Source organism: Chionomys nivalis, chromosome 5 (assembly GCF_950005125.1).
Source record: "Chionomys nivalis chromosome 5, mChiNiv1.1, whole genome shotgun sequence".
Taxonomy (NCBI): domain Eukaryota; kingdom Metazoa; phylum Chordata; class Mammalia; order Rodentia; family Cricetidae; genus Chionomys; species Chionomys nivalis.
The window spans coordinates 64,829,569-64,852,384 of NC_080090.1; the positions used below are offsets into that span (position 1 = coordinate 64,829,569).

Here is a 22,816-nt window from a genome sequence, read left to right on the forward strand (position 1 = left end):
CATTGACTAACAAAGTGACTGGTGCGAGGTATTCAGTGGAAGCTGGGGGAGGGTTGTTCCTGTACACGCTAACTAGTGATGGAGGAGAGGGAGCTGGACTGCCTCTCAAGCACCCCTTTTCCTTCTCCCCAGTATTACTGCTGCAAGAAGAGTACAGACGATGAGGATGCCGAGGAGGAGGAGGAGGAAGAGGAGGAACTCGACCTTTCCCTCCATCCCCGAGCCCCCACCTGCAATGCCTGCAGCTCCCAAGTCCTGGACGGCAGAGGCAACCCGGTGCCTCTCACCAGCGAGCCCTGCAGCCAGCCGTGTGGGGTGGCCAGCCACTGCACCACTTGCTCCCCATACCGCACCCCCTTTTACATACGGACAGCTGACATGGTGCCCAATGGGGGTGGAGGCGAGAGGCTCTCCTTTGCCCCTACACATTACAAAGAGGGGGGGACCCCATCCCTCAAATTGGCAGCACCTCAGAGTTTCCCGGTGACCTGGCCAAGTTCTGGGCATGAGGCCTTCACTAATCCAAGGGCTATTAGTACAGATGTATAATCCTTTCACCCCAATCTGCACATACCCAACACTGTCCCAGCAGGAGCAATGGAGTGGAGGGGACCCTCCAATAGTCCCCCCCAGGAACCGTCTCAGTTTCTCTGGCTTCCATAGCAGAAGATTCACTAGGATGTGAGCTAGTCAATGTATCAAGGACCAGGCAGGATAGATGGCCCAGAAGTGGCACCCCGAGAAGCCTGCAATGTCACCAGTTTCTCTCCGACTCTTCCCTTTAACAGTCAGCTCTACCACACCTCCCAGTAAGCCCACACCCTTTGCTTCACTGGGCTGTGTGAAGGAACACCAAGGAAAGCATAAGCAAAGGCTCTGGAGGCTTCCAGAGACCGTGGGAAACGAAGTGGGCATGGACACAAAGGGGAAGGTGAGGATTAGACATTCCAGAATTTGAGAGGAGAAAGAGGAAAAAGTGTTAAAGGAGCCCCCAGTTTTGCTGGCTAGAATTCACTCATGAGGTGATTTACACTCTATTTTATTTTTTAACTTTGGTTGCCTGCTCGATAGGTATATGAGTTCTGAGAACACCGCATCTGCTATCTTGCCCCTGCTCATGAAACACATCAAATTAATGCTAAGTGCCACAGCACACAGCTGTTTATGGGGACCACATCAAGGAGCGTCTATACAACCTTGCTCTCCCCCCAAGTCCTTTCTTTTTTTTTTTTTTTTTTTTTTTTTTTTTTTTTTTTTTTTTTCGAGACAGGGTTTCTCTGTGGTTTTGGAGCCTGTCCTGGAACTAGCTCTTGTAGACCAGGCTGGTCTCGAACTCACAGAGATCCGCCTGCCTCTGCCTCCCGAGTGCTGGGATTAAAGGCGTGCGCCACCACCGCCCGGCCCCCCAAGTCCTTTCTTATGCCCCCTGCTAGAGAACCTTCCCCAGATTTCAATCGCTGCAGTTCGATAAACCTAGTGAGCAGATGTCACTGATTGCCCGTTCCTCCACGCTAACCACAGATGTAGATTCAGCCCTGTGAGGGTGCATGTGTCCATTCCCTCCCATGTACTTACCACCAGCTGCAGAGCAGAAGGGTCCAGGGTCCCAACAAGAGCTGGACCAAAAGGCAATTAAAGTGATCAATCTCCATGGCAACCAAAGGAGGGATCTGAGGCAATGCTGCAGCAGTTAAGTTCCCATGCACCTGCGCAAGCTCCTCTAGAGGCTGGTGCACCCCTTGAGCATCCGTCTGTAATGTGGCATTAAGAACAGGACCATTGCCGGGCGGTGGTGGCGCACGCCTTTAATCCCAGCACTTGTGAGGCAGAGGCAGGCGGATCTCTGTGAGTTCGAGGCCAGCCTGGTCTACAAAGGGAGTTCCAGGACAGGCTCCAAAACCACAGAGAAACCCTGTCTCAAAAAAAAAAAAAAAAAAAAAAAGAACAGGACCATTTTATCCCATCAGGGGATGTAGCCTTTCCTCTGAGTTCTGGGGCAGGGGTCTCCTGAAGTTTGGCTGTGTCTTAGTAATTACACTTCATGCTTGCTTGCCCTCCTTTGGCCCCCTAACTCTCAAGCCTCATGATGATGGATGATGAGCTATTTTTCTATCTTACTCTAGTTCCCTAGTCCCCACACCTCCCACTTGTAACTAACAGCAGCCTTAGGGGTTTGTGTTGTTTATTTGTTTTGTTTTGCTTTTTTGTTTTGTTTTAGTAAGTATGCCTGATAAATTCTCCAGTTACCTCTGTGGCTCAAGGGTCACTGTCCCCACTTCTAAGGGTGTATAGTTAATGCCTGCACATTCCTGACTCACAGAATGCTGTTGAGGGTGGGCCAGCAGAAGAAGGGCTGGTCTCTCTCCTGAACCCTTGGTTGGTTGGTTGGTTGGTTGGTTGGTTGGTTGGTTGGTTGGTTGGTTGGTTTGACAGAGTAGGCTGCACCTCACATCTCCAACTGTAAATAACATTTAGCTAAGAAGCAGAAGACAATCTCTGACCATATTTTGTTCACTTGTTAGACCTGAGACCAGTCAGGTAATTTCACTGAGACTTCCGTTTGTCTCCAGTGAAGCAAAACTTGGCAAAAGGGACTCTAAATGTCCCTTATTGTTCCATAAATCCAAGATATTGTAGAAAGATCTGCTAGTCAGCTCTTTCCTCTCGCCCTTATCCTGGTCAGGGTTGGATGGATCCTGGGTACAGGAGTATTTGATGCGGGCTGGAAACCACAAAAGGGGTGGGAGAAAGCCCACGGGATTAGGAGAGGAAATTATTTCAGTTGTTGGTAAAAAGCGAACAAGTCAGGCTGGGCTATATAGCTCAGTTGGTTGAGTTCTTGTCAGGTCTGCACAAAGCCCCGTTCCAATCTCCAGCGCCACTAAAACCCACCTCTGATTCCTTCACTTGGGAGGTAGAGGAAAACAGATGGTAGTTGTTCAAAGTCATCCTGGGCTATATTGCAAGTTCAAGGTCACCCTGGGCTCCCTGGGACCCTGTCTCAAAAACAACAACAAAATGTTTGCCCAACCCTCTATGGAGCAACCTCAACTGCCAAGCACTGCACAGGAAGGCACAGCAGCAGGGCTGATGAGATGTGTCTCCTGGTGCAAAGGGATGGCTCCGCAGCTCCAGGGCACCAATCCGCCATCTGCCCATCCTGGGCCAGGCGCAACCCCGACTTGCTGCTGGGCCTAGCAGCTCCCCCACTTCCTCAGCACCAGCCCAGTGCCTTGCTCTCCTGTGGTTTCACAGCTGTCATTTCCTCCACCCCGAATCACATCATACCAACACCTGTGGGTAAAGCAGGACGATCCAGCCGACTCAGCCGACTGTAACCCACTTCCGGACTCGGGGGCTCTGGGTACAAAGCCCCCTTTGTGTCTCCTGCAGCTCTCTCAACTTAACCCACATGTCCAAGTCTGGACCCCATGTGGCAACGCGGGGGAGGAACACACCCTTCCCTTCAGCCCACATCATTCAAGGCACAGGCTCCACCGCAGGCTGCGGGTCACCTGCTCACCTCGTCTCACTGTAGCATCGTGATCCCCATCCTGCGGAAGGGAAAGCTCACCCAGCTCAGCCGTGCGGTCCTTTTAGCTGTGGAGACTGCCCATGAGACACACTCTATACACTTCAAACGGAACCCTGAACAGGAAGAGAAGGAGGAGGAGCCAGGGAATAGCTGGTCCTCTCCACCATCCTCCACATCACTCCACTACGGCTGCAGATTTCCTGTCGTGTATCTTTGATAACTTGGAACACAGTCAAGTGAATGTCAAAATAAAGGAGAAATTTTAAATAAAAAAACCTCAGAGGTATTTCCATCCCTCCGCCGGGGAGAAGGGCCAGCCCTGTATGACTTTAAAATGAACACTCATTCGAAGACCCAAAACATCCATTTTCAACTCCGAAATCTTCTCCAAAGCCCTCACTTTAGCACAAGGCTCTTTGCTGAGTCAGCATCCATAACCAAGGAGGAGTTCCTGTTTCTTGGGGAAGGGCTTTTTAAAGAAAGAGACCACAGTTCCAGCTGAAGTGCCCAGACGTGGCGAACTTTGCTGCTATGAGTGAACACACCCGGACAGGAAGTGTGATTGGTTTCTATTCTCACTCAAGGGGTGATCATTTTTCCCCCAATGCCTAGAGTCCTCGCAGTCACATTCAATTGGCTAGAATTAGCGCACAGGAACTGAAGGAGGAAGGGGAGGGGCCATTGCTCCAAGGGGTCAGGGGTCACTGTTCCAGGGCCATAGAGTTCCCAGAATACAGCAGGGCCTTTGTGTAAACAAATATTTTGCTGGGTGGAAAGGTTATTAAAATTTTTGATTAAAAGTCTTGTCTGGGCTGGTCCATGGTGGCGCACGCCTTTAAACCCGGCACTTGGGAGGCAGAGGCAGGCGGATCTCTGTGAGTTGGAGGCCAGCCTGGTCTACAAAGCGAGTTCCAGGACAGCCAGGGCTATTTCACAGAGAAATCCTGTCTCGAAAAACAAACAAACAAACAAACAAACAAAGACAAGAAAGTCTTACTTGGTGGGGGAGATAAAAAGATGTGAATTTCTTGTCCTAAGTTTTGCAGTATTTATTTGACAGTTCTTACAGGTATCTTGGCTAGAATGACGATTTCACCAGAGAGCAGTACAACTGATGCCTCCCACGCTTTCCAGGCCCGCGGTTTTCCCACCCCTCTACTTTCGGGTCTAATCATTGTTTCTCAGAAGACTTAACAGTTACACAAACAGTCCTGGGAGGTATGGGAAGGGGAGAAGGGAGACAGTTGCAGGGACTACAAAACAAGAGAGGAGGAATGGAGGCTAGGGAGCAGATAACTAGCTTTATACGCAAACAGGAAAGGCCAGGGATGAAGCTGGGAGAGGTACGTGCCTTTAGTCCCAAGGTACGTGCCTTTAGTCCCAAGGTATGTGCCTTTAGTCCCAGAGGCAGGCAGGTATCTGAGTTCAAAGGTAGCCTGGTCTACAGAGTGAGTGAGCTCTACAGAGAAAAACTCTGTCTTGAAAAATGAAATAACAAGGAAAGGTCAGGGATGAAGTCAGTGTGTCTGCATTTGTGTTGCTCAAGGGTTTAGAAGAGTAGCCCCCCCACCCCCCTCAGGGCCGTGACTCCCACTGGGTGGGCTGCAGCTGCTTGGCCAAGGCATTCCTGTGCTGAGACCAGAGCCTTCCTCTGGTATCAGTTGAAGTGCGGTTTTGCCTCAGGGAGCATCTGGCTTCTGTTCTGCTAACGTGGTTCAGTTCTGAGAACCAGAGAGCCTGAAGCACATTTTTATGGCGCCTGGCCCCCATCACCCTAGGACACCCTGAAAGGAAGAACTGCTTTTACGGTATCAGTTTGGCCTCAGGCTTGTGGAGCAACCATCTGGGCTCAGTAGGTTTTTTCCATGACAATCTTTGACCTTTCTCAGACTCAGACCACTGCTCTGTCCAGGTGTAAGCGGGAAGAAGGGGGTGAGAGAAGCGATGCCCCATGTCTCAGGTGGGAGGACTAGGTGGGAAGGCGGGAAGGCACTGAGAACAGTAACCTGCAGGCCAAGTGCTAGATTTCCAAGGCAACTTAGAAACAGGAGGCAAAAAAGAGGCCAGTGTGACCTGGGGGAGTGGGGGGGGTAGGAAGGGAGGTAGGGCGGGGGGATAGACACGCAGGAAAGGGGAAAGGTGTCTGCCAAAGGGGAAGGAGAAACTCTGGGTTTGTGTAGGAGGTTTGGGAACTGGGAAGTTAAAGTGCAGCCTCTGGGGTACGTGCAAACCTGCAGTTTCTCCTCCTGGAGTTGTTTATCCAGACGAGGCTGCTTTATCTTCAGAATCTACCTGCCCAGGCTATCAGGATGCGGGTGATAGTGGGAGACTGAGTTTGAAATGGCAGTGAGGGTTAAGGCCTGGAGTCTCAACACAGGGGCAGGAGTTTCAACAAGCCTTAGGCCCTAAGGCTTAGGGGGGTGGGAGTTACATGGTCAGGGTTTATTCCAACCCTTCAGAGTCCTGACGCTACTGTAGATCTGTGACGTTATTGTTCAGGAAATATCCTGATGTATTCAGGACAAGAAAATATTCTGATTGATTAAGAAGGATAGTTTCTCATCAACTCCTCTTTTGAGTAGCCCTGACCTGTTCCAGAAATGTAAGGAATGAATATCCTGCCACGACCCTTGCTGCAACCAAGGAGGAAGTCATGTCTCCTTCTGTAAGACTCCCCCCCACAATCCTGGGTGTACCGGCTCCCAAAGGGCTCCTTTACCAAACCTGAGAGAGACTTGATTCAGGCTTCAGGGAAACATTTGACCACCACACTTCCTCTCTGTCTCGTCACCGTGGGCCCCATCTCCCACACACCAACCACATCCAGAGTCCAAATAGATGTGACAGTTCCCATCTCCCCAGGGATGGGCACCAGATGCTAGGTGGCTGAGTCGCTCTGAGTACCTGGGGTCACCCTCCCTTCTGGGTTTGAACCTAAAATGGCATGCGCCTGTGCTAGGGGCAGAGAAATCGCAGGCTCCAAGTAAACTTATATGAAAACCATCCCTGCAAAGTGGGAGTGTGTGCTGGGTCATCTGACACAGACTCACATGGGAAAGATGTGTGGCGTGAGCCAAGTGTGGCCCCATGGGCACATCAGTGGTTCTGGAGAAGCTGCAGTGCTCATGGCTCTGGATCTGGAGTCAGAACACGACTGGCACTAAGGCTCTCTGATACCTCTAAACAGAAGAGAGACAGTTTTCTCGCTCACAAGACCAAGGGCAGAAGATCTGGCTGGAAAAACAGGTATCAGACAACACGGGTCTGTACTGTATGAATTAAAAAATATTTCTTATAGCGGCAAAAGAAAAATCACCCAAAATGTGTATTTTGGACCATTCTGAAGTATACATAGGATGCCATGACACAGGTTTACAATATTGAGTGGCTGTCACCACGATTCTTCCAAATCTACTCTGGCTCCCAAAACTCTCAAGACATTAGTGTTAGAATTACCTTATTATATCTACTTTCATGTTTTAAAAAGGTTTTAAACTAGGCTCTCTCTCTGTCCCGGAAGAATGGGGCTGGCTCTACAGCCCCAGAAGGCAGAGTGGCAGGTGTCATTCTCTACTCCCCACATGAAATCTGGCTTCAGCTGAAGACAGTTCTACAGCCTACCCAGATGGACAGAGCAGGGAGACCTGAGCAGGCAGCTTATTGAAGATGAAAGAGTTGGGGTTAACAATGGACAGACTCAGGTATGGATATAGGACAGAAAGGCCCAGAAGACAAGCTGGAAGTGCAAGGCTGTTTGCCAGACAGAGGGATAGGACCTCCTTCCCAGTCTGTGGGCACACTGAGGTCCCGGGCTATGGGGTGGATGACAGATGACTCAGGCAGGCCAGAACTTACGGGTCTCCAGGGAAGAGCCATCCACTAATGTCCAAATACCAGCACTTTCCTTCTCACTGCCTCCACGGTCTTCTTGCCAGAAATCTCTGCCCCAGAAACCCTCCTTATAGTTCCTAGACTGGTAGAGTGGAAGGCTAACCATGTGGATGCTGGGAACCAAACCTGGGTCTTCCCCAAGATCAGCAAGTGCTCCTAAACCCCAAGCCATCTCTCCAGTCCCTAGCTTATCTGCTTTTGTTGTTTGCAGATTTAGTATCAACCCAAATGAAAACTTGAAACAACATCTCAGGAAATAATCTCATAGTATTATTATATTGGCAGTCTGTCTATTTTTAAACCATTTTTATTTATGTGTATGTTTGTGCACGAGGGTATCAGGTCCCCTAGAGCTGTGGAGTTGGATGACTGAGATACCAAATGCGGTTGCTAGGAATTGACCCAGCACACACTCCCACTTTTCAGGGATGGTTTTCATATCAGTTTACTTGGAAAAATCTTTTGGAATGTAATTTGACAAAACCAGAAACAAACAAACCAGCAGGGCATGAAGGTGTACACCTGCAATCCCATCATCTACAAGAGCAGAAAGCGGTCTTAACCCCTGAGCCACCTCTGGAGCTCCTGATAGTTCATGCCTCCACCAGGGCTATCTCAATAGAAGGGCTTAATTTTGTTTTGTTTTAAAGTTTTTAATTGTCTCAACTTTGAATATATTGCTTAGGAATTCGACTACCACCCAGTTTATGTTTGGGAGTAGATACATAAATTTCTAGCCTTTCAACTTTAACTCTTAAAAAATAAAACCACCCCCATGCTGCTCCTTCACTGTAACTATTTGGACCACATCTAAGAAGCCTTATTCTCTGCGAGCAGGCTTGTCTGCACTCTGGTTATCGAAAGTTAAGTTATGCTACCTCCTGAAAATGTTTTCCTAAACTACAAGAATCCATGTATGCCTGCACACCAGAAGAGGGTGCCAGATCTCATTATAGATGGTTGTGAGCCACCATGTGGTTGCTGGGAATTGAACTCAGGACCTTTGGAAGAGCAGTCAGTGCTCTTAACCACTGAGCCATCTCGCCAGCCCCTCTCCGTAGCTTTTGGTTCCTGTCCTGGAACTAGCTCTTGTAGACCAGGTTGGCCTCGAACTCACAGAGATCCACCTGCCTCTGTCTCCCGAGTGCTGGGATTAAAGGCATGTGCCACCACCGCCCGGCACCCAGCCTCTTTTTTTAAACGGGTGTTGTGGAGAGTGAACTCAGGTCACTGCGCTTCCAGGGCAAGCATTTTACCAGCTGAGCTACCACTGGGGCTGGCGTGTGTGTGTGTGTGTGTGTGTGTGTGTGTGTGTATCAGAAATCAATGTCAAATGTCTTTCTCAACAGCACCCCACCTTTTTTGAGAGGGTCTTTCATTCAATCTAGAATTTACAGGTTCAGCTGGGTTAGTTGGTCAGCAAGTCCCAGAAGTTCCTACCTTCCTAAGAACTGGATCTACAGATACGTGCTGCCATGCAGTTGCTTTGTTTTAGATTTACTTGCATGTGTGCGGATCTTAGTGTATGCCTGGTGTCAGATCCCTCCCTGGGTGTCAATATTCCATTACTTGCAAGAAGCCCAACTTGTCCTGTGTGTGCGGGATCCAAACTCCAGTCATCACGCTGTGCAGCGGGTGCTTTACGAAACCGTCTTCCTGGCCCCTAAGTTTAACACTAACCACCTCCCTACTTCCAGCATGTTCAACTCACGCACAAATTTAATACATCCCAGTCGGCACGCCCCACGTTCGGAACAACTCCCAAGGCTGTGTTTCCTACCTTACTCTTCCCCTAGTCAAGAGAGAGCCACGTACAGGGGGACAGATGGCTACACAATCACAAGTATTCCGGCACACTGCACCTCTTCACTGTTGGCCACCAACGCCACTTGATGCTTCCAGGAGACTCCTGACCCTTCCCACCATTAACGGCCACAACGCCCATTTCTGTAACTCTTGTATTTTGAAAATTTTAGTCAAAAAGAAGTCAAGTAGGAAAAATTAAGGAGATTTATTTGTGTATCAACCAGAAATTGATTTGAATAAGGCACAGTCAACATCATCAATATGGAAACATATACAAAAAGCAGGCATGGAGGCACAAGCAAGTCTGACATCAATACTGTCAAAGCCATTAAGTTGGCAAATGCATAAAGGCAAAATTGGCAATTAGGAAACCTTGGTTAGACAGAGAAAGTAAGAGTGCTGGTGAAATCATCTTGCTGCAGTATCCTCACTTTTGCAGGTCACATCTGTCGGTCACAGCCTAACAGCAGAGCTCACAAGGCTAAGCACAAACCAAAGGCTGTGAGACAATGCTCTATCATCAGCCTGCTGTTGGGCCGAGCCTCACTACCCTACGCCTAAGGGCTTCCAGGTAAAATTTACTAAAATTATTTCAGTGGTAACAACTCTCTAGAACTTCTTTGTTAATCTCTGAAAGCTTTTTTTTACCTGAAAGGGAAAAATCCAAGTCCAAACAGTTTCTAATTCTCACCCTGCTTGCTTCTTGGTATCACTCAAGAAAAGATTCCCATTAAACAAACAAACAAATAATGTGTGTGTAAATATGTATGTACGGTGGTATTAAACTGTGACGTTCAAACATGACGTTTCTGTCATGTAGCTGCAAGAAAATTATCACAAATAAGAAAAATGTGAAGAACAATGCACTAGAAGGCAGTACATCAGATAATAGATTTTTTTTCCTTTTTTGTTGTTTTTTTTTTTTTGTTTTTTGGTTTTTTGAGACAGGGTTTCTCTTAAGGCCTGCCCTAGAACTAGCTCTTGTAGACCAGGCTGGCCTAGAACCTGCCTCTGCCTCCCAAGAGCTGGGATTAAAGGCGTGTGCCACCACCACCCAGCTCAGGTTAGATTTTAATTATATGTACATTTTAAAATATATTTTTGTTTAAAAAGTAATTACATGAAGCTGGTGTAGTGGCACACTTCTATAATTCTATCATGTAGAAGCTAGAAGTCTAAGGCCTGAGAATCACTAGTTTGGGCTATGTAGTTTGGACTCTGTATCAGAAACAGAAAATCCTATGTTTTGACCCCAAACAAATATATTATTCTTTTCAAAATAATTTTTAAGAGGTCTGGGGATGTAGCTTAGTGGTAGAGTACTTTTCTTGAACGTCAAGGCCCTGGATTCAATCCCCAGTACTGAAAAAAATTAAGTAAAAAAAGGGTTTTGAAATAGTGGCTAGAAAACTGATGAGTCTCAGTTGATTGCACTAATGTATAGAATGAAAAGTATTTTAATAAAGTCGACAATAAAAACAATTAAAATTAATTAAATTTTAGAAATGCATTATATCCTAAATTTATGTTGACGGCAAATTATGTAAAACTATATTCAATCAAATAAAGAAACTTCCACCTGTGATCTGAGCCATGGACACAGACTGCGTACAAACACTTTAGACTAGTTCCTCTGCAGCCTGAGGTAGCACAGGTCAAAGGCCAACGTGAAGTTCTGAAGGCACCCTTGGTTTTCTGTGAAGTGATACTTGGATAAGGGCTGAGATTAAAGCCAGGTATGGTGGCATACACCTATAACCCCAGCACTCAGGGAACTGAGGCAGGAGAAATTACTCTAACTCTCCCTTGGCCACAGAGTGAGTCCCCCTATACAAGCCACTAGCATTCAAAACAAAGAGAAGTCTAGAAATACAGAAAAAAACAAATGATGTCACACAGATTTTTCTCCAGTCCCTCTGTTCTACACTGGGTCGACACTCAAATTCCATTCACTATGCTTAAACTTTGGGTTTAGGTCTTTTCTCAAATCTATTGCAAGAGTCCTTCAGAATCGCAAATGCACCCTTTCTTCCTGTGTTCCTCCACCCTAGTGCAGCAAAGGCTCCGCCCAAAGCCAGTCTACGATCTTTCTGTGGCAAACACTTTCAGCTCACTCCCTACCCCAGGTCTTTGTGATCCTTTAATTATCGATAGACATCTTAGTGTTCCCTAAACTCCCTCCACACTCAATAACTTAACTTCTTAATTATATACATGATCTCATAGCAGCAGACGAGCCAAAACCTAGTGCAAAATTTCAGGGCTGTTCCTGTCCACATAACGGAACAGATCTTTGTGAATGGGGTTATCTTACTAGAGTTTTACTTTAGCCTTTGTGTGCGGATTAGCAGCTATTGGTCCCAGGCTAACAATCACAGGACCACAGGATGTGCTGTTGGCTGCTCTCTCTCTTTCTCTTCACCCTCTTGCATTTCTCCAATTCCTTCCCTAATGGCATTTCCAACTAGCTGTCAAGAATCGAACATGATGTCCCACCAGAGCACAGCAAATCCCATTTGGTAAAGTTTTGCCAGTAGCTGACACTGACGTCTTGTCTGAAAGGGCACTCAACGCTCATCACAGACAGTTGTGACATTCCAGCCCTCGGGAGCAGAAGCAATGAACAGAATGAACCAGCCAGAGGCCATGTCTCTACAGCCTACAGTATAGTAGGCCTTCTGAAGGTCTCTACTACCCTCTACAACCAACCTCACTTCATCTCCCGACTCCTAAGCTCTACCACTTTCATCTCTTCCTACCCGAGTTTGTATCTTTAGAATAAGCTTTTCACTTCATCATTGGTTTTCAAACTTCCTTATCAGTGAAACTTAGTTCCACTGAAGTCTTAACAGAGAACCCCAAATACAGCAGCCAAGAGCAGAGATGTTCTCATGTGAAGCAAGGGGCTGCTGGTGGGCACAGAGAAACGATACAGCCAGTTGGGATTTCCTCACCTCCAGGGACTCCTACCAATTACTACATTGATTCCAATGCTCAGGAACACTTTCTTTTACCAAAGTCGTCTTTCCCTCAGCTCAATAATGGATAAAAGCAGACATGCACCAAGTTTTCAGGTAGGATTTGGAGGGTAATTTTAGCTTCCTATTTTCATCTATTCAAAGTGCAAATCTGTGTAAGATACAACCCCACAACTAAATTATTAAAGTAAACCTTAAAAATACTTAGTAAGTGGCAGAAGAGTTCCCTGAAATCATTGGAATTACTAGTCCAGGCCCTTTGGCGTCCTCCCTCCCAAGGCAGCGGTCACGCTGCGGTTCCTCTGAAAATCAAATCTTCCTATGCAGTGATTCTGCCCACGGAGATTTAAACAATCCCTCAGTGTTATGATTCATGTTGTATTTTAGGCCTGATTTGCTTAAAAAGACAAAGAAAATCAACCATCAGGCCAATTGTTGGCTTTATCAAGGTTTAGACTAGAAAGTTTTCATAAAAGTAAAAAGAAAAAAAGAAAAGCTTCTTTTCTCAGTTGTTTCCTCCCACATGCTAACTAACCACCTCCCCCCAGGGGACCGGAGCTGGGCTGGGCCTGGCTTCACAAAAGGCAGCCTTGCTCTTCTATGTTCTTGACAGGCTGCACGGGCAGCACCAGGTGGGAAATGCGACTCCACAGCCCACTCAGTTTGTCTGAGTCCATGTGGCTGAAGGAGCTGGGAGCTTCAGAGTTGGTGAACTTAGCCCAGAGTAAATCCCTCACTTTCTCTTCCGTTTCCCTGGGGCCTACGCTTGCTGCTAATGTCTCCTCCTCCAGCAGGACGGTCAGGACGAGGGCCACATCTTTAAAAGCTGCGTTCTCATGGTCACAGTACTTATAGAAGATCAGGGTGGAGCCTGCAGGAAGGGATTCAAAGCGGTGGACAACAGCAGCCTTATGGCCGTTCTCAAATCCATCGCTAAGCTCCAAGTCAACCCACAGCTTGACGGTGTCACTGTCCTGCAGGGCTCTTTCGGCTCCGTCTATGGAGACAGCAGACACTTTCTGGGAAGAGGTGTAGGCGTTGGCAACGTGGTGGCTCAGACACTTGAGGGTCTCCCGTCCCTCTCGAGCAGCTGTAAAGATGACGGTGGCAGGCTCAGTGGGGTTTGAAGCATTGAGGTGCTTCTGGAGAAACTTCCGTCCTCGCTGCCACAGAAAGGAACTCTGACCTGGAAATTTATCCTTCAGCTGGCTAAACTGAGCCAGGAAAGCCTCCAAAGCTGGGTTCTGGGGCCCTTGCTGGGCCGGGGAGAAATAGTAGCTGTTGACAGAATGCAGCACAAGAGCCACAATCAGGAAGCCGAGAAACACAGGACCTGATCGATGAGAAGAAAACAGAAAACAAGAACGTGAGTAGGAACAGCGCTTGTGGGAGCAGAAATGAGACCCGGGTTCTATCAAATCTTCGGGCAATGCTAAGTTCCCTTTGCCTGACTCTCCTACATTTTCCCACTTAATGTCTAACAGAAGCTGAGGCAGGAGGATCGTCATGAATTTGAGGCTAGTATGGTCTACACAGAAAGAAATAAAAACTCTGACAGAAATACCTTCTTTAATCTCTTGAAGATACACCATCCATGTCAAAGTCGTTCATATACTTTGCTGCCGTCAAGGAAGCCTTTGAAAGGCAGTCCTGAGAGCTTTCTCCCACTTTCTAAAGTCCACACTGGCCAGAGCAGAGCATTTTGCAGCCCAAAATGACCCAGACAGGGTGGCACACCATCATCTCGGCACCTGGGAGGACGGACTGTGACGCCTGCCCTACACATGGACTCTGTCTCAAAAGGGAAAGCAAACAACTTGAGTGTGCGATCTGAGACAGCAGCAGCCTCTGGCTGGAGAGGCAGCTTCTGGAGGCTGAGGCAGGAATACCACCACGTGTCTGAAGAGTCCTGGGCTGCGTGAACCCGAGTCAGGACTACTTGGCAAAGCCCTGCCTCAGCAAAGCAAAACAAAGCAAAAGGCAGCTTCAGTTTCTTGTCTTCTGCATAGTGTTTTTCAGCCATAGCGAGGTCGCTCAGTCGTTCGGTGTTTGGCGAGCATGCACAGGCCCTAATTCAGTCCTCCGTTAGGGGTCGGGGAGGAGCAGCAGGTTTTCTAACTGTGAGAATTTCTATTTGTTAAACAAAATATCAAACAGTAGCCCTGGAGGATAAACTTTACAACTTTATTGCTCTATTTTATTGAATTTACCAAACATATATATAATTAAAGTTAAAATGAAATGAAAGAGCTTCCTAGGCATTTTCTCTGAGGATCTGTGAATGTAGCAGAATTAGGTTTGTTCTCACCATAGCTCCAGAGACTCCTGCTGTCTGTCTTCCTCAGTCTTTCCTGTGCAGCCTCTTCCTTTTCCCTCACTGACTGCGTCTCTTCTTCAGGACTTCCATCCTCTAGGGTGAGAAGGAATGTTGTTTGTGGACAGTACACCATAAAAGTGGGTAGTGTCTTTTACCTCTAACCCAATTACATGACGGGATTCCTATACTTTGCAGTTTTTCCTTTTATGAAGCCAAAATTGCCAATTAGTTCTCCCCTCCGCCAACACACACACTACATTCAAACCGCAGTTTTATTTCCCTACCCACAGTGAACTTCTACAATGGTGAAATTGTAATTGTAGATAATGGTCCAACCAATTGCATTCATCATTTGTTCGTTCATTCATTCATTCATTTTCACACTCAAAAACTATTCATAAAGTTGTACCTATGTGTTGGATGCCAGAGAAACACAAAGAAAGACATGAGCTAAGTGCTTCGGTCCAGATATTCTGATGGGAATGCATGAGACGTACTAGGTATGGGGATCTGCACTAGAACCGCCAAGTCCTTGATGAACACTACTTGAATGTGGGCATTTCAGACTGGTCTCTTCGGTGAGCAGGCTGTGCATGCTGCAATCCTGGATCTCAGAAGGCCGAGGCAGGAGGATCACTATGAGTCTGAGGTCAGCTTGGGCTATAGAATGGGATACTATCTCAAAACACGAGCAACACCAAAGACCAACCAAGCATCAACATGTGTGTATTCGTGTTGATTTATACACATTTGCCTGTTGATTTACATGGTATTTTGTTTTACAAAGGACAAGAAAATTGAAAATTTTCAGTTGAAAATAATAAATTAGAGTCATAAGAAATAAAAGTAAGTTTCTTAAGTTGTGTTTCTTTTTTATTATATTGCATTAATATAAACAGCAAATAAAAATATTTTAAAATGTAGTTGATGGGGCTGGAGAAATGGCTCAGTGATTAAGAGCACTTGCTGCTCTTCCAGAGGTCCAAGGTTCAATTCCCAGTATCTGCATGGTGGCTCACACCATCTCTAATTCCAGTTTCAGGGGAACTAACATCCGCTCCTGACTACCTTGAGTACCTGTCATGCACATGATACACAGACATACTTGCAGGCAAAACATCTAAAAAAAGGCAATTTATGGGCTATCAAGATATCTCAGTAGAGCTGGGCAGTGGTGGTACATGCCTTTAATCCCAGCACTTGGGAGGCGAAGGCAGGCGGATCTCTGTGAGTTCGAGGCCAGCCTGGTCTACAAGAGACAGTTCCATGACAGACTCCAAAATATAGATAAACCAGAGCTCAAAAAAAAGAAAAAAGAGAGAGAGAGGGAGAGAGAGACAGATGGCTCAGTGGGTAACAGTGTCATGCCTGATAACCCAAGTTCAAATTCCAGAAAAGCTGAATAGATTTATGCAAGTTGTTCTTTGACATCAATAAAGTACACTGTGGCACCTGCACACACACGAATACACATATACCAGACACTGATACACACACACATATAGACGCACATACACAGACACTGATACACACACTCACATACACACACACAGGCACTGATATACACACTCGCACATAGACGCACATACACATACACAGACACTGATACACACACTCACACATAGACACACAGGCACTGATACACATACACAGGTACTGATATACACACTCACACAAAGACGCACACACAAGAAGCTAAAGAAAATGGAAACGTACAGGCAGCAAGTAAATACAGTGACTGAGCTGGCACAGGAGGCTGGAAACCTCACTCCAGGTCCTCCACCGTCCCAGGGAAACACAGGCAGGGTCACAGCAGCTCAGAGGGTCTCTCACCTGGCGCAGGTAGTCGCCTCCTCAAGTGGTCCTGGCTCCCTGGGCCTGCGCTGGGATAAGCAGAACTCTGGGCATCGGTGGAGTCTGCAGCAAGTGGCTCCTGAGCAGCTTCCCGTCCATCTCCTGCTCCCTCGGGGGCAGCTGCAGAACTGCTCCCCAGCTGGGCATCTCCTCTTCCCCCCTCGCTGCTTTGAGAGCAGTGAGGATCCAGATGCAGGGCCTCTCCACCCAGGTGTTCCGAGGGGGGGCGGTGCCCCTGCTCTGTGTCCTGAGAGCTCAGGCTGCTCTTGGCTTCTGCTTTATCCATCGGACGCTTGTCTGATATCGCCTCCTCTGAACTCTGTGATCTGTCACCTGTGTCTGCATGCTCTTGACCTTTGGCCCCTACCTCATGAGGGTCGCTCTTGAGATCAGAGGCAGGAGGTGGGGTCTGGGTTTCTTCAGGGTCACTCAGAGAGACTGTGGTGCCCTGTGCTTGAGAGTGGACTGAGGGTTCATTTTCCAAATCCTTTTGAGAGTCTAGTGAGATAAAAAATGTTTATTTTAAATATTTCACCCAGTTTTATACTCTAACAAGGTCTACAATTATACATACACACATACGCGCGCGCGCGCACACACACACACACACACACGCGCGCGCGCACATTTTTTCCTTTTATGATTTATAAGGCATATTTCCTAAATATTAATTCTCTGAGCTCCTACGAAGGGTAAAACAAGTTGTCCACGCTAATAAAGCTAATAGCGAATACTGATATAAAGCAATTGTAAATGCTAAAGTAATACTTTATAATAATAATAATAGTAATAATAAAAAAAAAGCTATACTAAGAATATCCTCTTAAGCCAGGGTGGTGGCACACACCCTACTGTAATCCTAGCCCTTGGGAGGCTGAAGCAAGAGGGTCATGAGTTCAAAGCCAGACTGTGTCACTGAGATTGACTGTCTCAACAACAAGGTGTACTTTTTCCTGCATTCCCTCCCATCATTTTACTGAAGCAAGTTCTAGACATCTCAGGATTTTAGATAGAACACTAGGATACACATCTCTAAGGAGAAAAGGATTCTTAGAAAAAATAATTCTAACAGTTTTACTGTATTTAAAAAGGAATAATTTCTTAATATCGCCAAGTACAGGTGATTGGCATTTCCCCAGCTGTCTCATGAACTTTTTGTTTCCTCTACAGTGGTAGATTGGCTACAGGGCCTTTTGTGTGCTAGGCAAATGTCTACCACTTAGCTACATCCCCTGCCATGGCAGGCAACAAGATCAGGATTGTGTTGCAACAGTCCAAGGTGGATGTTCAGTCCTTGGGGCTCATTATACTGTCCTGCTTTTATACATCTAAACACGTCCTTAATGAAAAAGTTAAGGTAGGGGCCAGCAAGAGGGCTCAGCAGACAAGGGCACTTGTTGCCAGGCTGACAACTCAGGCTTGAACCCTGAGACCCATGTGGTGAAAGGAGGGAACCAGCTCCTGCAAACTTCCTCTGACCTTCACAAGCACTCACACGCGTTGTGGGATAATCTTATTGTACATTGTGAAGATGCTCACTCTGCTTGGTTTAATAAAGAGCTGAGCAGTCAATAACTAGGTAAGATTTCCAAGCAGAGAGGACACTGGGAAGAAGAAAGGTGGAGATGCAGGAGATGTAGAGGAAGCTGGGAAGCAGGATGGATAGTATGTAGATGAGGCAAACAAGGCTGGGGCAGCACACAGATTAATAGAAATGGGTTAAGTTATAAGAGCTAGCTAAAAACAACCGAAGCTATTGGCTGGCCAAGCTTTCAAAATTAAGAATAAGTCTCAGTAATCCCAGCACTCAGGAGGCAGAGGCAGGCAGATCTTGTGAGTTCTAGACCAGCCTGGTCTACAAGAGCTAATTCAAGGACAGGCTCTAAAGCTACAGAGAAACCCTGTCTCGAAAAACAAAACAAAAAAACAAGAAAAAAAAAAAAGAAGTCTCTGTGCCACGATTTAGAAGCTGGCTGGTAGGACAGAGAAAGACTGGCTATACACACACACAAAAAAAAAAATAAAATAAAATAAAATAAAAAGTAAAACAAAAAGAGAAAACCCTGATGTTCTCTTTCTCTTCTAAAAAACCTATTTCACCTTCGCCTATTTCTACAGCACATATTCTATACCTCCATGTCTCCTAGTGTCTCCTCCCTCCTTCTTCCCAGTGTCCTCTGTGCCTGGAAATCTTCCTAGTTAGTGGCCGCTCAGCTCTTTATTAAACCACGCAGAGTGACGCATCTTCACAATTTACGGTAAGATTATTCCACAACGCGGGTGAGGGCATGGGAAGGTCAGAGGACAGTTTGCAGGAGTTGGTTCCTGCACATACACACAGACACACACAGACACATTCACACACACATAGGCACTGATACACACACAGATGCACATACACACACATAGACACTGATACACACACTCACACAAAGACGCACACACAAGAAGCTAAAGAAAATGGAAACGTACAGGCAGCAAGTAAATACAGTGACTGAGCTGGCACAGGAGGCTGGAAACCTCACTCCAGGTCCTCCACCGTCCCAGGGAAACACAGGCAGGGTCACAGCAGCTCAGAGGGTCTCTCACCTGGCGCAGGTAGTCGCCTCCTCAAGTGGTCCTGGCTCCCTGGGCCTGCGCTGGGATAAGCAGAACTCTGGGCATCGGTGGAGTCTGCAGCAAGTGGCTCCTGAGCAGCTTCCCGTCCATCTCCTGCTCCCTCGGGGGCAGCTGCAGAACTGCTCCCCAGCTGGGCATCTCCTCTTCCCCCCTCGCTGCTTTGAGAGCAGTGAGGATCCAGATGCAGGGCCTCTCCACCCAGGTGTTCCGAGGGGGGGCGGTGCCCCTGCTCTGTGTCCTGAGAGCTCAGGCTGCTCTTGGCTTCTGCTTTATCCATCGGACGCTTGTCTGACATCGCCTCCTCTGAACTCTGTGATCTGTCACCTGTGTCTGCATGCTCTTGATCTTTGGCCCCTACCTCATGAGGGTCGCTCTTGAGATCAGAGGCAGGAGGTGGGGTCTGGGTTTCTTCAGGGTCACTCAGAGAGACTGTGGTGCCCTGTGCTTGAGAGTGGACTGAGGGTTCATTTTCCAAATCCTTTTGAGAGTCTAGTGAGATAAAATGTTTTATCTTAAATATTTCACCCACAGTTTTTTTTGTTTGTTTGGTTTTTTTTGTTTTTTGTTTTTTGTTTTTTTCGAGACAGGGTTTCTCTGTAGCTTTGGTACCTGTCCCGGAACTAGCTCTTGTAGACCAGGCTGGCCTTGAACTCCCAGAGATCCGCCTGCCTCTGCCTCCCGAGTGCTGGGATTAAAGACGTGCGCCACCACCGCCCGGCTCACCCACAGTTTTGTATTCTAGCAAGGTCTGCAATTACACACACACACACACACACACACACACACACACACAGAGACAACTCAGGTTTCATCCCTGAGACCTGTATGGTAGGAGGAGCAGCTCCTGAACTGTCCTCTGACTTCACATGCACTCATGCACATATAACAATAAAAAAGCTCATGACCTCTTACTTATGAAAAAGCTATTTCACACTTGTGTATTCTGTACCACACAGACACACACAGAGAAGCAGGATGAAGACTTTATTTTATGAAAGAACCCCTACAAATCACAGGTTTTTTTAATAAATAGAATTCTAAAGATGAGTCTACCATCTTTTTAAAAGATGCATAGCATTTTGTTTTAAAAACATCCCCTAATCCTGGAATCTACATTTATCTTTCTTATGTTATAATTAGATTTGATATTACGTAAAAATCAGTAAATATAAAAAAGGTAAGTATAATAACAAACTAACCCACTGAATTATACCTTTCTACTTCAGAACTTGGGGTCTTGGTCGTCGGAGACACTCTCAGCACACCCCCATTTCCCACTGCTCATTCTTAGTGCTATGAGGACTAGTCTCACCTTCCACAAGGTCCCTGCAGCCACTGTCGGCCATGTTTGTGTCCTGGCTCTCCAGAGTTTGGGACCTCTTTTTAGTGTCTGGGTTTTGTTGTAGAGATATCTTGTTTTCTTCTTGTCCCAAGTTCCAACAGACTCATGCTTCCCAAGGAAGCAAGAACCAAGGAATATATACAGTGACTAAAATAAAATGAAAAACAAATGAACAGTTAGATGACTTCATCTATTCAAACGCAAAACAGCAATTTCAATTCTGAATAAAGTCTCTTTGGTCTTGTGTTGCTTTCTGGCTTTCGGGAGCATCATATCCCAACCCCAGACTGCAGAGAGGAAAACTCTGCAGACTAGGAGTCTCTTACAGATGCTACCACTTTCTAAAACTCTCTCATATATTTCCAAGAGTGTAGAAAGGGACCCAGGGACCAGAATCTTAAAGAGAATACTTTGAATTAAAGTATAAAATCCTTCTACAAACAGCTGTAGAGCCAGAGGCAGTCCCTGAATTTCTCGTGCTGGCGGTCTCTGGCCCGTGTTGTTCTCTGGCGTCATTCAGATCAGAAGTGCTCGCTTAGGGTAAGTGCTCAGGTGCTGCCTGCAAGCTACAAACTGCCCGCAGCTGCAGCAAGCACTCATCTGACATCTTATGGAGACACAGAACCGTTCATCCCATGTCCTTGTGGTGGTCGGGGAAAACAAGTACAAACCTTACTCAAAAGGAACAAAGTCAGGAGCCAGTTTTAGGCCATGTAAGTCAATTCATTGTAAAGTTCAGTTTTATTGCTGAATATAATTTGTTCGGTAAGTTACTTAACCTCCATTAGAGTCTAGTGAAGGGGTCACACTTCTGACAGCCTATGAGATGCACAGCAAAGCTAGCTTCATGGCATGTTTTCCACAGTACTCTCAGCTAATAACATTCCAACTCAACCACCTATTGTAGTGCCCAGTGTGTAATAAAACTCTATATAGTGCTTCAAAAGCATATCTAGAATTTTATGACGGGTGAGACAGTTCGGCAGGCTAAAACATTCGCCTCCAAAACTTGATAACCAAGATCTAGGGATAGGCACAAGACCCAAGGTTTAATCCCCAACATTGTAAATGAAATACAAAACAGAACAGACAACCTAAGATAGAATGCCAGTCTATGTAGTAAGAGAAAACCTCCTTCCATGGGTTACCCTCCAACTGCAACCTCCGCGTACACAGTGCATGACATAATGTGGCACAAACACATAAACGGGAAACATTCTTTAAGAAAATGAATGCATGTGGTATACAAACTGGAGAGAATGGACACCTAGGAACAGGTCCCTCTCTCTGCTGCTCTGAATGTTTAAGAGTGTCTCAAATTTAAAGATGCCTTCTCTGCTTTCTTTCAAGCTCTTAGACACGTGTGTGTGTGTGTGTGCGCGCACGCGTGTGAGCACAGGCTCTCATACATGCTGAGCAAGTATTTCTACCACTGAGCTACATCCCAGCCCTCAGCATATCTCCCTCCTTGGTTGTTGTTTGAGAGAGCGTGTCTCTACAGAGGCCTAGCAGGCCTAGAACTTGCTATATAGCCCAAGCTAGTCCTAACCTTGCAGCAATCCTTCTGCCGAGTACTGGGATCAGAGGCCTCTGCTACCATGCCCAGTCTATAACAGACAGGAGAGTTTTCTAGTATATTATTAATAAAAGAAAAAACAAAAAGAATACTTGTTAAGGATGTAGGTACAGCTCAGTGGTAGACTTGTATAGCATGTGCAAGGCCCTGGATTTAATTATCAACACATTAAAAACTTATAGCAAAAATATGTCAAATGATCCCATTTACAGGAAATTCTACATTAGGCAAATGATTAAAATCTACAGTGAAATAAAAAACAGCTAGTGGTTGCTGGAGGAAGACGGACGGACTAGAAAACAGCCTGAGGGAAACAGGAGTGACCATGTTGTTTGTCGTCAAATTTAAAGCCTGCGTACTTAACTGTGTGCCTTTTATTCTTAACGTTATGACAAATAGGATGTCCTAAAATGTTTCATCTAGCTACAGTGTAATACAAAGCAACGGCAAAGGAACCACCACAGCGTTCTTCCCAGACGCTCAACATACACTTCTCTGCCTGCCAGCACACGTCAGTCAACCCGGCAGCTGCTCTCAAACCCTTTGGAAGCCTTCACCTCTGTACAGGGTTGAAGCAGCATTCCCTCAGAACCAGGGGACAAACATGTTTTTACCTCAACTCACAGTCACATGGTTTGGTATCTGAGCCATCTGGAGGCCGCTGTTTCAGAACCAGGTAAATCTTTTGAGCAGTGACTGACCCATATTAGGAAGAGACTTCATTTGGAACCTTACAAGGAAGTACAGAAGCTGGGTACTGTGGTGAGCCTGTAATCTCAGCACTTGGGAGGTGGAGCTAGGAGGACCATGAGTTTGAGATCACCTATGCCATATGTCAAGTTCCGGACCAGCCTGAGCTATGCGACAAACTTTGTCAAAAAAACAAAAGTGAGGCCAT

General features: G+C 46.5%; 2 protein-coding genes across 10 annotated transcripts in view; one reads left to right on the top strand and one right to left on the bottom strand.

Moving 5' to 3' along the window:
* Nucleotides 1-1,216, top strand: part of Fam163a (family with sequence similarity 163 member A) — a 79,713-nt gene extending 78,497 nt beyond the window's left edge. For all 5 annotated transcript variants that reach the window (XM_057770338.1, XM_057770340.1, XM_057770339.1 and 2 more), the window contains one exon: nucleotides 133-1,216. In XM_057770338.1, the coding sequence (XP_057626321.1) occupies nucleotides 133-549 (417 nt within the window). In that variant the 3' untranslated portion in view covers nucleotides 550-1,216. The remainder of the gene's footprint in view (nucleotides 1-132) is intronic.
* Nucleotides 1,217-9,425: 8,209 nt separating this feature from the next.
* Nucleotides 9,426-22,816, bottom strand: part of LOC130875171 (torsin-1A-interacting protein 2-like) — a 35,740-nt gene continuing 22,349 nt past the window's right edge. For all 5 annotated transcript variants that reach the window (XM_057770901.1, XM_057770899.1, XM_057770900.1 and 2 more), the window contains exons 2-6: nucleotides 20,313-20,489; nucleotides 18,971-19,489; nucleotides 16,361-16,879; nucleotides 14,519-14,620; nucleotides 9,426-13,543 (exon numbers count right to left, since the gene is read on the bottom strand). In XM_057770901.1, the coding sequence (XP_057626884.1) occupies nucleotides 12,786-13,543; nucleotides 14,519-14,620; nucleotides 16,361-16,879; nucleotides 18,971-19,489; nucleotides 20,313-20,346 (1,932 nt within the window). In that variant the 5' untranslated portion in view covers nucleotides 20,347-20,489 and the 3' untranslated portion in view covers nucleotides 9,426-12,785. The remainder of the gene's footprint in view (nucleotides 13,544-14,518; nucleotides 14,621-16,360; nucleotides 16,880-18,970; nucleotides 19,490-20,312; nucleotides 20,490-22,816) is intronic.